Source organism: Solea senegalensis, linkage group LG8 (assembly GCF_019176455.1).
Source record: "Solea senegalensis isolate Sse05_10M linkage group LG8, IFAPA_SoseM_1, whole genome shotgun sequence".
Lineage (NCBI taxonomy): Eukaryota > Metazoa > Chordata > Actinopteri > Pleuronectiformes > Soleidae > Solea > Solea senegalensis.
The window spans coordinates 3,027,069-3,041,292 of NC_058028.1; the positions used below are offsets into that span (position 1 = coordinate 3,027,069).

The following is a 14,224-nucleotide window of genomic DNA, read 5'->3' on the forward strand; positions in this document are numbered from 1 at the left end:
TTCACACCAGTAAATTAAACAATATTCATTAATAACTGTTATAATTTATCTAGTAACACATGTTCATATATAAAAAAAATGTTGTACTGTGTACCTTTTTTTTGTTGTTGCTTATTTAAACCATAAAAGAGCCAGAAAATGTGCTTTTTGCCCATTTTTCCTTTCAATAACTGGCAGTTATTTAAAATTTACTGCATGTAGTTGTACACAAACACCATATTTTGTGTGTTAAATTAAATGTTGTTTAAATGTGTTAAAAGTGAGCAGTATAAAACATATCTAAAATAACATTTGTTTGAGTTTTTGTCCCAAAAAAAAAAGGAAAACTATTGTATTTACAGGTGTTTTTCCAACTCTGTCCTCTCTGGTGACAAAGACGATGATTCTCTGGCTTGAAATTACTGTAAAACCACACGTTGGCTTTGACGTGCAAATCTGAATTTCTGATTTAAAAGTATTAACTTTGGCTCGAACCCACATTTTATTTCCTACCAAAAAACCACAAAAGCAACAATAAATAGACTCAGAGCTCAGCGGTAGACATAAGAAGATATAGATTTTAATATCTTTATAAACATTTTGTACTCATCGTGTACTGAACATTTGAAATATGGCAACAACAAACCCAAAAAAATAAAAAGAAAGAAAGAATAAAGAAGAAATGTACATGAAAAGGCAAAGAGTGGGAGGAGGAGGAGGAGGGAGGTGAAGGATTGTGTCTGTACAAAGAAAAGGATGTAAAAAATATAGCATGAAAAAAAGGAGCAGAAAACCCTGTTATTGTTTTTGTCATAGTTATACAGTAAATGATTACTATCAGCACTGCAGTAAGAAGAAGTTTCTTGTTCGTTCACTGACACAGAGACAGTTTCACAGTTTGTGTCTCGTGTCTCGCTGCGTGTCCTCGTCCCTTCACAAGCGATTGTCTCGCTCTCAGATCCTCAGATCCACGGACGATCGCGTGACTTAATTAAATTCTCCCGGCGCCGTCCCTGTGTTCTCCATGCTCCATTCAGAGTTTTTTTTTTAATATTTTTCTTATTTATTTTTTAAATCTTTTATTTATTTTTTTAAAGTCATTGACACATCGTCGTTTTTCTGTCCCTTTTGAAGTAAAGTTAAAGTCAGAGAGGGAGAAAAAATCATCAGTTCGTCACAACCCCGCCCCTCCTCCGCACTGTGACCCTTGACCTCTGAAGCTCCTGTTGGTCCATGTTGTGTCTTAGAACGAAAAAAACGAAAGAAAAAAATAAAAAATAAAGAAAAGAACAACATTTGACACGAGATATAGAGACAGACTCGTCCATATTCACAGCTTCATCTTCTCCCTCTTTGTTTTTCCTCCAAGCGAAAAAAGTAAAATGACTCCTGTTGCTCCTCGTCGCCACGGAAACACAAATACAAACAAATAATTAGCAGCAAATGATTCAATTACACAAGAAGAGACGTGAAACCTGTGTTAATAACACGGGTTATTGTTGTATCAGCTGCTTTGATCTAAACGAGCAGCAGCAGCGGCGGAGGCAGGGACCGTCTACAAATTGCAACACAGACAAAACAAATTTCCACACACTTCATTAATCTCCTCTCAGTCCCTGTTTACCACTTTTTAAAGATGCTAAACTATCTTGACCCAAATTGTGAGATGATGATATTTGACTTGGCAAATTAATCGTTTTGGTAAATTACTTAAAACTTCATTTAAAACATACAAACATGAAGGTCATTTGTTTGGGGACCTGAAAAACATCTCCCACGACCCATTTGTGGGTCCCGGCCCAGTCTTTAGGAAACATTGCTACCTATTTGGAAGAAAATAATACTTTTTCATATTTCTTTGGCAATTTTAAGTCAGAATATTAACTAAAATCATCACCATAAAATCACTATAGACGTCACTTATCGCCTGTAGATTATACTACAACATATTTTTTTAGAAAATAAAACAGTCTTTCATCATTTCTGAGAATTTTTGTTCCAAATATTACAGAGTAGCGGCCATAAAATCAGTATAAGCGTCACTGGTTTCCTGTAGATTATAGTAGAACATGTATTTACAAAGAGAAAAACATAGTTATTCACAATTTCTGGGATTTATTTATCTTAAATAATCACCATGATAGAGTTGGTGCCTCTAAAATCATGATACTGTAAATGTAGGTGTTTTATTTTGTAGACGGTCCCTGACTTCACTCTCAGCTGCTGAGTGTTTAGATGAAAACAAGGTTGTTGCTGATTGTTTACTTGTCACTGGTGAGAAAAACTATAACTCTAACCATAACTACAGCGATAACTCGCATTATTAATGTGATATATTATTGTTTTTCCCACAGATGTCGCTCCGTAGGAAACAGAGTTATACGAGATATAAAATCAGCACAGAGCTTTTTTACAGTTCCGGGGGAAAAACAGTGATATGTTGAGAGAGGTTGTTGTGATTTATTTCGGCTTCAAACCACGTAGCAAATAACTTGCTGTGCTTTTTACGGCCTCAATATGTCTAATAATTAAATTCATACTGTTTGTCTTCAGCCAGATTTATTCTCCGTCGCTCGTCACACACCTGGCGTTGTGGACAATATTTTAATATCACAAATCCGCCAATTATTATTAATTTAATTAAATTGTAATATTTTGTTCAGTGAAAGTCAATTTAAAATCACTTCTTCCTCAAATCAATCAACAACTTCATCAAATCCCTGCTTTATCAGATTAAAACAGAAGACGTGGAAACAAATAAAGACGTGGAGAGAAAGATAAACTGATTACGACGACACAGGAGCCGACTGGAGTGTGGTCATAAGTGTGTGTTTGGTTGCCGTGGAGACGACTCCACGAAAACTTGAGCGTTGTTAAGTTCTTGTCGAGTGACGGAGAGTAAATGAGGCGACGATTCATTCACACGATCACTGTTTGTCTTTGTTTATGAGAAACTGTGGCACCAAAAATATGTTTAACAGAGAGACAGAAAGCAAGAAGCATTTGAAGTGTTTTTAACATTTGTTTTGCTTCTTTTTCTTTACAGATACTCAAAATGGAAGCTGGTGCGAGCAGCTGACGACCAAACCAACACGCTGTTGTCATATTTTGGACCTGGTTCACACTGGATTCAGGTGCAGCGCTGATGTTTGCCTTAAGAATACTTACATTTACTTCAAATACTCGACTGCACTCAACTTAACACCATTAGTGAGCTGTACAATCAGGGAGCTTAAACACTGGGTGCTTTTGCTTTGAAAAGTGTTGTGTTTGTGACATTTGTGACAGATTTAGAAGCTAAAACTGCGGCGAAAGATCATTTTCACTGTCTATCTTTGCAGTGAAACAACAAGCGGTAAAAATAGTTGAGACTTCTGTTTCCCCCACAAACACCTCGGCGCCTGAACGCGTGTCTAAATGAAATGTGTGGCGTTCCGCGACGCGGCAGAATCCAGTGTAAACCTGGCTCAACTATTTTGGTCTTTTTTTCTCCACCAAATGTTGTTTTCCTGTGCTGCACTTTCTGAGGGAAAACAGAAGCTGAATAAAAGAAATAAAAGCATAAAATCAGAAAACAGACAAACGCAGATGAAAATCGCTCTCTGTCTCCGGTGGCAGTGCAAGCTTGGTCCGTGTTCACCGTTTCACTCTCTCCCTACCTCCGGATTTTATGCTGCGAGTCTTGCTGCTGTGAACGTTTTCATACCGTTTGATACGCCCTACACAACATTTACACATATATTCACATTCACACACACATACATAAGACACAGGCCTCGAAGTGCAGGAGCAAAGGGAGTCCGAGGGTCCGAGGGTCTTTGTTTTGTGATGAAGGGAAAAGCCTCCGCAGGTCAGCGGAGGATGTAGTCCATGTTTGTCGTTATCAAGGCCACACAGAGCGCGTAGGCGTGCAGTGAGGACGCGGACGAGGTCGCCTCATTGTTGGCTTGCTGGACCCCACTAGGGGGACGAACAGTGGTCCGCGGGGCGCACTTGTACTTCCTCCTCGTGACGGTGCCGTCCGGGGACGTGTGGTCGTGTTTTCCCCCGTCTGTGAAATCAGGGGAGGAATCCTCCTTGTCGGCCATGACCTCCTTGGAGTGGTGAACCTCATTGTCACCTTTGCCTTTGCTTGCTCTGCCGCGAGGCTTTGTGCAGTTCCGAGGGCGGCCGGGCCTCGACGGCTGCACCATGTGGGTCTGTCCCCCGGAGCCCAAGACTACACCGCGGTTCATCGACGGGTTCACCGTGCCGGACAAATTGTTAGTCTGCGCTCTGGACTCAGAGTTCGGGACGGTGGGCGAGCAGTGGGGGAAATCCTCTTTCCGCAGCTCCTTGATGTCTTTCCCGACCATATCAGCTGGCGAATGGCAGCCCACCGATGACGTCGAGCCTCGGAAGCGTTTCAACCACTCCCACAGCGACAGGGCCTTGCAGTCACACGCCCAGGGGTTGTTGTTGAGGCGCAGGTACTCCAGAGCAGGCAGCATGTCCAGGCATTGTCCGGACAGCTGTATGAGGGAGTTGTTGAACAGGTAGAGGGTTGTGAGACGCTTCAGATCGTGGAAGGCCTGGCGGTCCACCCACTCAATCTGGTTCTGGTGCAGAAGCAGCCGGTCCAGGGCGCGCAGGCCTCTGAAGGTGTTCTCGTTCAGGCTCCACAGACGGTTTCCGTGCAGGAAGAGGTGGCTCAGGTTGTGCAGGTCCATGAACGTGTCGTCCTGCAGGAACTTCAGATGGTTGTCCTAGGAGAGGAGATTCATAAATATCACACAGTCATCAGCGTATCGTGTAATCTGTGGTTCAAATGTGACCTAATATGTGAATGTGGGATCAAAGTAAACATCCAATTTGAAAATGAATTAAAAGTGAACCAGAAACAAAGCAAAGAATGTTTATTTCTAACCTTCTTGCTTTGTAGTAAACAACACCAGCCGTCAACCAAACAAATTTCCAGAACTTTGTCCAAACTTTTACCCAGGATTTATACGTGCAGTAAGTTTGAATGGACTAATTTTCCACCTCAGTCTCTGCCATAAAACCCCCACAAATCAGCAGCCAGACATGAGTAATGGATGCCTGGCTCATAGAAAAAGACTCCAGACCATGTACATGTAGCATAAACAGTACATGTTTTCACAAGTACATGCATCAGAGTTGTGAGTCCTTCATCAAACGCACAGTTTTGCTTAAGAAATGTCCGGGTTTGTCGAGTGAAAATAATAATAGCAGCTGTAAAAATAGTCAGAATCATTAAATTAGTCACAAATCTGCTGTGGTCATGATTCATATTGTGAAATTGGGTCACAGTGGTTTGTCATCTTGAAACAGTGGGTCCTCATATAATGAGTTTGAGCCCCACTGAAGTGGACTATTTATGTTAACACAACACAGAGTGGATACTACTACTACTAATAAAAACTTCATATTTGAAAGGATTTGTATATTTCACCACACGTTTGGACATTTTATGTCAGATTAACACGTAGAAATGAAGTGAATGAACACATTCAGGCTTCATCCATTCACAAGACTGAGCTGAGAGTGTATATCATGTGACCAAGTTTTACTGACAAGAAACAACAGAGATTTCTTTATTTAGACCCACAATGAATCCAGCAGTAAGGCTCTTAGTTCACAGCTGATCGTCGAGTTGTGGATGATGATAATGAACCAGTTACATGTGTTTTCTCCTCTGTTTGACGTCATCAAACATTTGTGACGTCATCACATGTTTTCACATGAAACTTTATATTCCAGTGTAAAGTGGAGGAAAATCTCTCTTCTGATTGGCCGACAGGTCTTTACAGTTACGGTTATATCGCCACCTATTGTCGTATCTGTGTTCTTTTGTGTTTTCCACACCTGTGTGGAACACTGGACTTTTCAAAAATGAAACAAAGCATGATTTTTTTATTTCTATTTTTCTGTATTTGAAAATCGAGAAGTTTATTATTGATGAGAAGCGCAGCCTCAACCTTGTTAGGGATCTCCAGAGATGACCTTGACATTCATGTATTAATTATTAATGAAGCCTTATTCATAACAGTGTTTCCCAAACATTCTATATGGGGAACAACCACAAACTATTGTGACCCAAATTTCAATATAAATCGTGACAAGAGCAAATTTGTAGAAAAATGTAACGAGTAATTCACTAATTCACCGCTGTTAATTGGTAAAAGAATAATTTCTGAGTGATGTTTGGTAAATGAATTAAAACTTAATTTATATGCACGTTAGTTCAAACATGAACACACAAAAAAAAAATTCAGCAAATTTGGACCCAAAAAAATCTCCCACAACCCAAATCTGGGACCCGACCCAGTGTTTGTGAACCACTGTTCTGTAAAATAGACTACTTTTGTTGTTTTTGGTCTTTGTGGTGCAATAAAACAACAAGTGTGTGACGTTTACCTGCAGGTAGAGATACTGCAGGTTTCTGAGGCCTTGAAAGATGTTGTTAGGGAGTGAACTGAGTCCACATCGGTACAGGTGAAGAGCGTTGAGGCGACTCAGGCCGTGGAACGTGTCCTCAGCCAGCGAGCGCAGGTGTCGGTTGTCTCCCAGGTCCAGCTCCTCCAGCAGCGTGAAGCCGTGGAACGTGGAGGGCTCGATGTACGTGATGTTGTTGGAGTAGATCCACAGGGTGACCGTGTTGGAGCTGAAGTGACCCCGCAGTAAGCGGTGGATCTTGTTGTTCTGTAAGAAGATGCGCTCGCTGTCGGGGGGGATGCCTTCGGGGATGGACAGGAAGTTGTGGGCCTGACAGGAGACGGTGCTGGGCGCGGTGTAGCAGGTGCAGTGGCGAGGGCAGGACCAGGACAACTCCAGACCACAGAGGACCAGCAGGAACTCCAGCCCACAGCCTAAAGTCAACAAAAGAGACAACAAATAATTAAGTATAGTTAAATAAAAGTTAGATTTAGAGCCGACCGAAGCAGTTTATTCTTCATGAAAAGTCTGATTAAGGCCAGAGCACGAATGCTAAGGGCCGAAACTTTGCACGAGGAACCTATTGTTTTTCACATGAATTAAAGCTTGAAATATCGCGAATATGCGATATTGGCATAGTGCCCGGACCCGTGTGTTGCTCAAGTGCTCCTTAGGATGAAAACAGAGCCAAAATTTAGCTTCACCGAATTTCCTGAAACTTGGTAGGAAGATGCTATCGACCAAGACGAACAAAAAAGTCAATCCGAACCATGGCCTCAAAACAACAAGAAGTCGGCCATTATGAATTCTGGCTTCCATTTTGGCGATTTTAAATGAGTGAACGCCTCTGAGTGAGTTTATCGTACTGACATAAAAAAACGTGTACTCGACACATCAAAGGCACAAAGCTGTCAAAGGGTTTTGCAGATTCAAAAATCGGCCTTTTGGCAAATTTCGACCATTCGCCACGAAACAGGAAGTGCCGTATAACTTTTGGAACACGTCTACAGACACAAACTTGACCCAGTAACTAATGAAAGTGAAGACTGAGGATTTTGGAAATATTCCTGATATTTGCTGTTTTTTTGTGTGCAAAAGTCTCTCTAGTTTTGCTGTTTTCATGTCAAACTCTGGATCTTTGGATCGGAGCTGGTGTGATAAAGAGCCAAATAAGTAACAGAAATGCAAGTATTTTGTCCTGTAGACTTTCTTTTACTTTGCACTACCTCTTTAATGTTATTTTCTAAAATGCTCTGGCTCCGCAGTCCAGTGAGAACTCCACTGTCGAAGCTCTTTATCAAATTAAAGTCACACATTCACAGCACGTCAGGAAACGAATCAATCCAAGATGGATCGAGTCACAAATGTAATTCTTCATCTGGTTATGATTGATTTTTCCTTTTATCGAGGACGCGATTTCTCATCATTCGTCCACTTTGCGCTCTGTTGTCTCAAGGCGGAGACAGCGTCTTTCTCGTCCGCTCGACTCGCGGTTCCGTTCCGCCTTTTCCCCCCAATATCCCGCCACCTCAGAGAGCTGCATTATTAAGAGTCCGATCCCTTATCTAAGTCCACCGGTGCGACTCTGCCGAGCGCAGCTGCCGCCATCAGTCAGGCTCGCTTGTTCAATGGGCCGTGGAATGCTTATTTAAAGTTGTAGTACGTAAGCTGCTCTGATCTGGTGACACGATTCCCTCTCGGAGACGTGAGATGTGACTTATCCACGGACTCATCTGTAAAATGAGCACATCTCTCTCTCTCTCACATTCAAAGCTCCATGTGACAAGTCCTGGATGTCTCCCGCGGCAGCGAGACCTGATTCAGCGCTGCTAATCGATACGCCTCTGTTGCCTTTGAACTTGCCCTCTAATCCGTCGTCTTTTTATGCCGCAAATCCAGGAGCCGCAGATTTACCTTCCACCCGGAGACGGACGTACTTATCTGAGCGTATTTTCTTCTTCTAAGCCGCGGCGCTCAGTGTCTGACTCCGCTGACCTTTAACAGTAATTCTGTGTCTGGTCGCAGAGCCGCGTGTCACCTGAGCAGGCGTGTGCTCGGGCCACGGAGTTAATCCTGTTTGTTAAGCCCTGCCATCGGGCAACAATGGAAATGGATGCGTCCTCGTGAACCAGAACTGTGTTTGCTAAATGAGGTGATTATTCACGGTTGAAGACTTGAGGTGCTGAATGTTTTACTGCAGGGGGAAAATGTCCTCAAGCTGAGGTCTAGAACTACATAATTCATTCATTTTCTACCACTTTATCCTCCACATGAGGGTCACGGGGAACGCTGGGGCCGATCCCAGTCGACATGAGGCCAAAGGCTTGGTCACACCCTGGACAGCTCATCAGTTCATCACATGTCAGAACAACCATTTACTCTCACAAGTCCAATATACTGCACATCAAATGATGTATAATGAAATCATATTTTTGAGGGGATGTGTTATATAAATGTTCTTTTCTGTTCGGTGAACAATCAAATGTCCTACAAAACAAAAAAATGACATAAAACACTTGAAAGTTTAACTACTACTCTTCTGAGGGCAACTCTGCCAAGAAGTGGGCTGAGAGCTGAGCGAGTGAGGGGGCGTGGTGAGCAATGCAGGGGGCGTGGTCTTTTAGTGAAATCTGACACAGAGTCACAGTGAGTCGAACCTCTCGATCACTCACACAGCATTTTATGAGGTGGAGAGGGGAGGAGTCTGAGGCATTTCATGGATATAAATGGCTGAGTGTCGTCACATGATCATTTATAGATCATTAACGTGTCACCTTTATAGCTGTAAAGGCTGGAAAAGCTGCTCCGTCAAAATGTGTCAGTTATCAACGATTTATTGAATCAAGTCTGGGTCTGGATTGGACTACATCTAGGCCAGGACCCGAACCGTATTTTGGAATTATAAGTAGATTTTGGCACTTTAAGTATATTGAAAGTAGATTTTGGAATTCTAAGTAGGATTTTTAAGTCTTTTTAGCTTTGATCTACAGCTGGACATTGTTGCCTTTGACGTCGCGCTCATGACTCTTCAGTGACGACGCTCTCTGACCAATCGGTGACCTTCAGTCTGTTGACGTCACATTTTAGTATGGACTCAGCTGAACCTCGTCAGAGCAGGAACTAAAACAAACACCAGGTTCTGTCACTGATGGAGAAGCAAAAGAACGGAGTAGAGTCGAGCTGACTGGTGCTCGTATAATAGAAAAACACCGTTAGGAATCACCAGTTAAATCTGAAGCCTGTTAAGGGAACTGTTGGACAGTAAAGTGATAAACAATCCAGAGACTCTTCGCTCTATTTTCCATTATCATGTATGAAGTATGGCACCTCGACTGACCCGCGTAAACGGGTGAAAGTGTTTTTTACTTATCATATAAATAAACAAGACGAGACACAGTCAATTTTCCCGACACTCTTTGCATTAAGCGGCAGCCACCTGAACGCAGCTTTCTTTGTAATTGAATTTGGTATCGACACGTTTTTTTATTAGACTATGAGAGAAAATTTAATCTGTCTTTTGCTTTTTCATTTCTGCTGAGATGAAATGATACCTGCTCCAATCACCTGCACTCGCAGGAATTCATCCAGGAGATTGTGTTATTCATAAAACAGAGCTTCCTCTCACTAGAAAATGATATTTTTCAAGGCCTTAAACTGTCTCCATTAACTCCTCACTTCATGCATGTCTTTAATAGAATTAGGGATCGGATTCCTAACGGTGACATTATCAGGGAAAGATACACGGGGAGAGCGAGGACGCGAGAATGTAGATGCGGCTCAGATAGTGAGACAATTTGAATTTGTGATCTGCTCATCAGCGTCTCAGACACATAAGGACACGTCTCCGCTCGCTCTGCTCAGGACAAAGCAACGATTCTTTACTCTGATAAAACCAATGTTTTCACACAATACTCTTGACTCAACATCCAGTACCATTTTTTTGAATTTGTCATTGCTACAAAACAACACAGGAATGAGGGAGCTCCAATACTGAATATCTTTTCTGCTTTTTTACCTGCGTAGATAATTGTTGTTTTTGTTTTCGTCGTCTGATTTTGGCTGAGGAAGGAAATATGAGTTTTTTTGGAGCAAACACACTGAGCAAAGAAAACAACAATTCCCATAATGCAACACTGCCTCCTGACATCATCAAACGAGGTCTTTTGTTGTTGTTTTGATTGAGTGACATCTTGTGACAGAAGAGCAGCATGGGTTACCAGGCCACCAGTGCAATTACCAAACCTAATCTAACTATACTTCACTAGTTTTCTAATGAAAGTGACCGACAAAACAAATGGGTTGAGAGAAACTCCTGAACAAAACGATGTTGATATCATATCCTTGCGCATTTGCAAGTGGTTATGTGCAAATCCTGGTCCTGCGTATCACGTAGACTACACCACAAAACCTAACTCTGACATCTTATCCACACAGAAACAAACCTTTCCCGACACGCTCTTTTCTAAACACAGCATTGTTTGACAGGAATGTCTTCAGACACACGGAACCACCCAAAACGACTCTAAATGCTGTCGTACATATGCCAGGCCTGTATGTGGCGCTGCCACGATGCTGCAGAAAACACCAAACATGGAGAAGAAGACATGGATCATGTGCTCCAAACACAAGACGACACAATGAGAAAGATGCTGAAGACAAGAGCAAGAGGTGAGGCTGTAGCATTAATCATTTGTGTAACTTTTTGTGGATTCAGAGTAAAATATCGTCAACGTCTTTGTTACCAGTGACCAAAACTACATCCTTCATCCATCCTCATCCTGGAGACAAATATATACCCTTTTCATTGTTCCCAGCTACATTGAAGGCTTTTTAACTCCATCAAATAGGTTGTGTTATCATCAGCGAAGGTTTGATCCACTTTTACCAACTTCCGTTCTACAGTTTTTAACAGATCAATGTGAATTGCTTGTGATGGTTAGGTGATCAGCCGATGTGTGAAATGTGCTCCCATTCAAATTTGGTAAGAACAAAGTACAATTTTCAAGAAATCCCACTTTTTTACCGGTCAAAACTATAAAAAAACAAAACAAAAATATCTCTGTCAAAGCTCACTGGATTTTAATAAAATGTGGTGTTTATGTGCAGAAGCAGACAATCTATCAGACTTCATCTGGATTTTGGTGTCAGTTTTAATGTAACATGGTTCAGTCCCATTGGACAAGTCCAGATGGGTTTATCTCAGCAACATCTTAACAGATGTCATGTTTATGTAAAATGGTAATATCTATAAGCAGGTAAAGATTTATACATATCCAGAAATGTAAATATTTCAGTGGCTGGTTTGTAAAGCCTTGGTGGAGGTCTGTGCTCTCTGACTCATCTTATGTTCTGTCTTTTACAGCTGGTACAACAACAACATGTTCTTCCAGTGGAGACTTAAACCCCCGGGCAGCTCACTGATCCCGGCAACCGCACGTGCACATCACCAAACATGTCCGGTAAGACATAGTCCCACGCCCAGCACACACTGGGATTGCACGGGTGAGACCACGTCTGCGTGACAAGCATGAAAACCCCCAATGACGCTTGTTTACGCCACTTTGAATAGAGAGATTGGTTTTCAGCACAAAGGAAGAAATAAGTATTGTGTGAAATCACTGTCCTTAAATGAAATGTAGGAAAATTAATGTGTGTCATAAGCACATTGTGCTTTCACACAATGAGCCATTCAGCTCAAATTGCCTCATAAAAATAGCTTTGGACACGACAGTGCTCATACGTATGCCAATGGTGCCTACTGGAATTTGGCAGGATGAAGGAAGAGGCTCTGTAAGAGAGATAATGGCTTTTTGGAAAGGAAAAGGTGCATCTATTTCTGTCAGGAATCTGGACCGTGTTTTAAGACTCTAACAAGTGTTTCGCCTCCAAATGGCTCCCTGTGCAGCTTTACATCACCTGCTTTTCTTACTTTCCTGCTTACGGATGACACATGCTACACTGCAAAAACAGCCCCACTAGAAACAGGCCAAATATTCTTAAATTGATTTAAATCTCATTGTTTTTAGAAGAATCTGCCAATGGGGTATAAGTAAATTTTGCTTGGCGAGAACTTAACCCTAACTGGTAAATCTGCAGCCACTTTGGGACTTTAATGTTCTTTGAAGTGAAGAAAAACATAATTCTAATTATTTAAATGTCCCTGTTTTCAGAAATACAATCTGTCAGTAGGATAAGCACATTTTTATTTGCTGGAATTCTTAAAACTAGCTTGTAAATCAAATTTAAAACTGTGATATGCCTTAAAATAAGGGAAACCTTATTTTAGGCCAACATTTAACAGAGTTAATATTTTTTTAATGTTTTACTATTTTTTCAAGTGCAAAACATGCCTGTACTTTTAGGCAAAAAATAAGAACCATTTCCCCTAAATCAAGGTTTATTTTTTGTTCTTGAAAATCTATTTTTTTGCAATGTAATATCTTATAAGGAAAGAGATAGATAAGTTTTCTTAAAATTTGAATTATTTTTGTGGAAAACAAAAAATAACCTTAATTGGAAAAAAATAGACATTTTTTCTTAAAATTAGCTTTTAGTATTTTACTTTCTTGGAAATCATTGTTGACAGTGGACTAATTTTCTAAAAAATTATGCTTTTTTAACTTTCTTGTAGCGTAAAATCGTTTCAGGACAACATTGGACATTTCTTCTCAAAATGTGCTTATTCTTCTTGTGCTTGCCAAGGTTATTTTTCTTTTTAGGCACAAAATAAGAACAATATCTCCCAAACCAACGCTTATTAAACTTTCTTGAAAAACAATTTTTGCAGTGAAGCTCTTTACAGCGAGAGCCACGTTTGACTCCAGGACCCCGTCTTTGCCAAAATGTCTTTTGCTTTGTGGGACGTTGAAAGAAAATGGATAAATAGATGAATAAAACAGAATGGTGCAGGTCCCTGGGTGGACAATGAGAAGTGACTGGGTAGAATATCAATGAACACATAGTTCACTGTAGATTTGCCCTCATGCATAACACATCTCTGCTAATAGGAGGGAAAGAGCTGTGCGACTCTGACCATCATTACTCTGGACAAACTCAATTTCCTGTGTCTCTACAAAGACCCTGAGAACCCCCCCGCTGGTTTGACTGCGCGCTCACACAGTGTTTACAGTCATGTTCACGCACACACTGGTTAATCATGGTCAACTCTGCTGAACTTTCAGATTTCCATTTATATTGTAATGTTGCAGTAAATGTTAGAGAAGATTAAAGTGACGGTGCCGTGTCTGTGTCTTTGTATCTGACGTGCTTGGTAATGTCACCGCAAACACACAAGTGTTTTCTATTTTCTTCCCCCAGTTGAATCTTTTTTTAGTGACATTTGTAAAGATTATAACCATAATTGTACAATAACCTTTTAATTTGTTTGAAATATGTCATTCAAATGAAAAGGGGAATTAAAAACGGTCTAAAGTGATGTGTGTTACGTGATTCACCTCGTTTTTCTCCTCCATCTATCTATCTATCTATCTATCTATCTATCTATCTATCTATCTATCTATCTATCTATCTATCTATCTATCTATCTAGTCTCCACTGACGCTTAACTTAATTAACTGATCAGTTTAACCTTTGTTAAAGATCTGTGAAACATGACGTTGATCAAACTCAAACGTTTTTCAATACAATTACATTAATTTATTATTATTTTTATTTAATTTTTTTACATACACACACACACTTGAGTTTCTGTTTATATAAGATTTAATTTCACAGTGAACTGAGCAATGTTTCCAACAGCTTCTGACATTTCCCGTCCACGGGTCAATGGCCGCATATTTATTTTAATTAG

The 14,224-nt window shown here is 40.8% G+C and overlaps 1 protein-coding gene across 1 annotated transcript in view; it reads right to left on the bottom strand.

Annotated features, from left to right (window-relative positions):
- Positions 1 to 659: 659 nt before the first annotated feature.
- Positions 660 to 14,224, bottom strand: part of rtn4rl1b (reticulon 4 receptor-like 1b) — a 176,881-nt gene continuing 163,316 nt past the window's right edge. Inside the window, exons 3-4 of the mRNA XM_044032124.1 lie at positions 6,397 to 6,848; positions 660 to 4,724 (exon numbers count right to left, since the gene is read on the bottom strand). Of these exons, the coding sequence (XP_043888059.1) occupies positions 3,831 to 4,724; positions 6,397 to 6,848 (1,346 nt within the window). The 3' untranslated portion in view covers positions 660 to 3,830. The remainder of the gene's footprint in view (positions 4,725 to 6,396; positions 6,849 to 14,224) is intronic.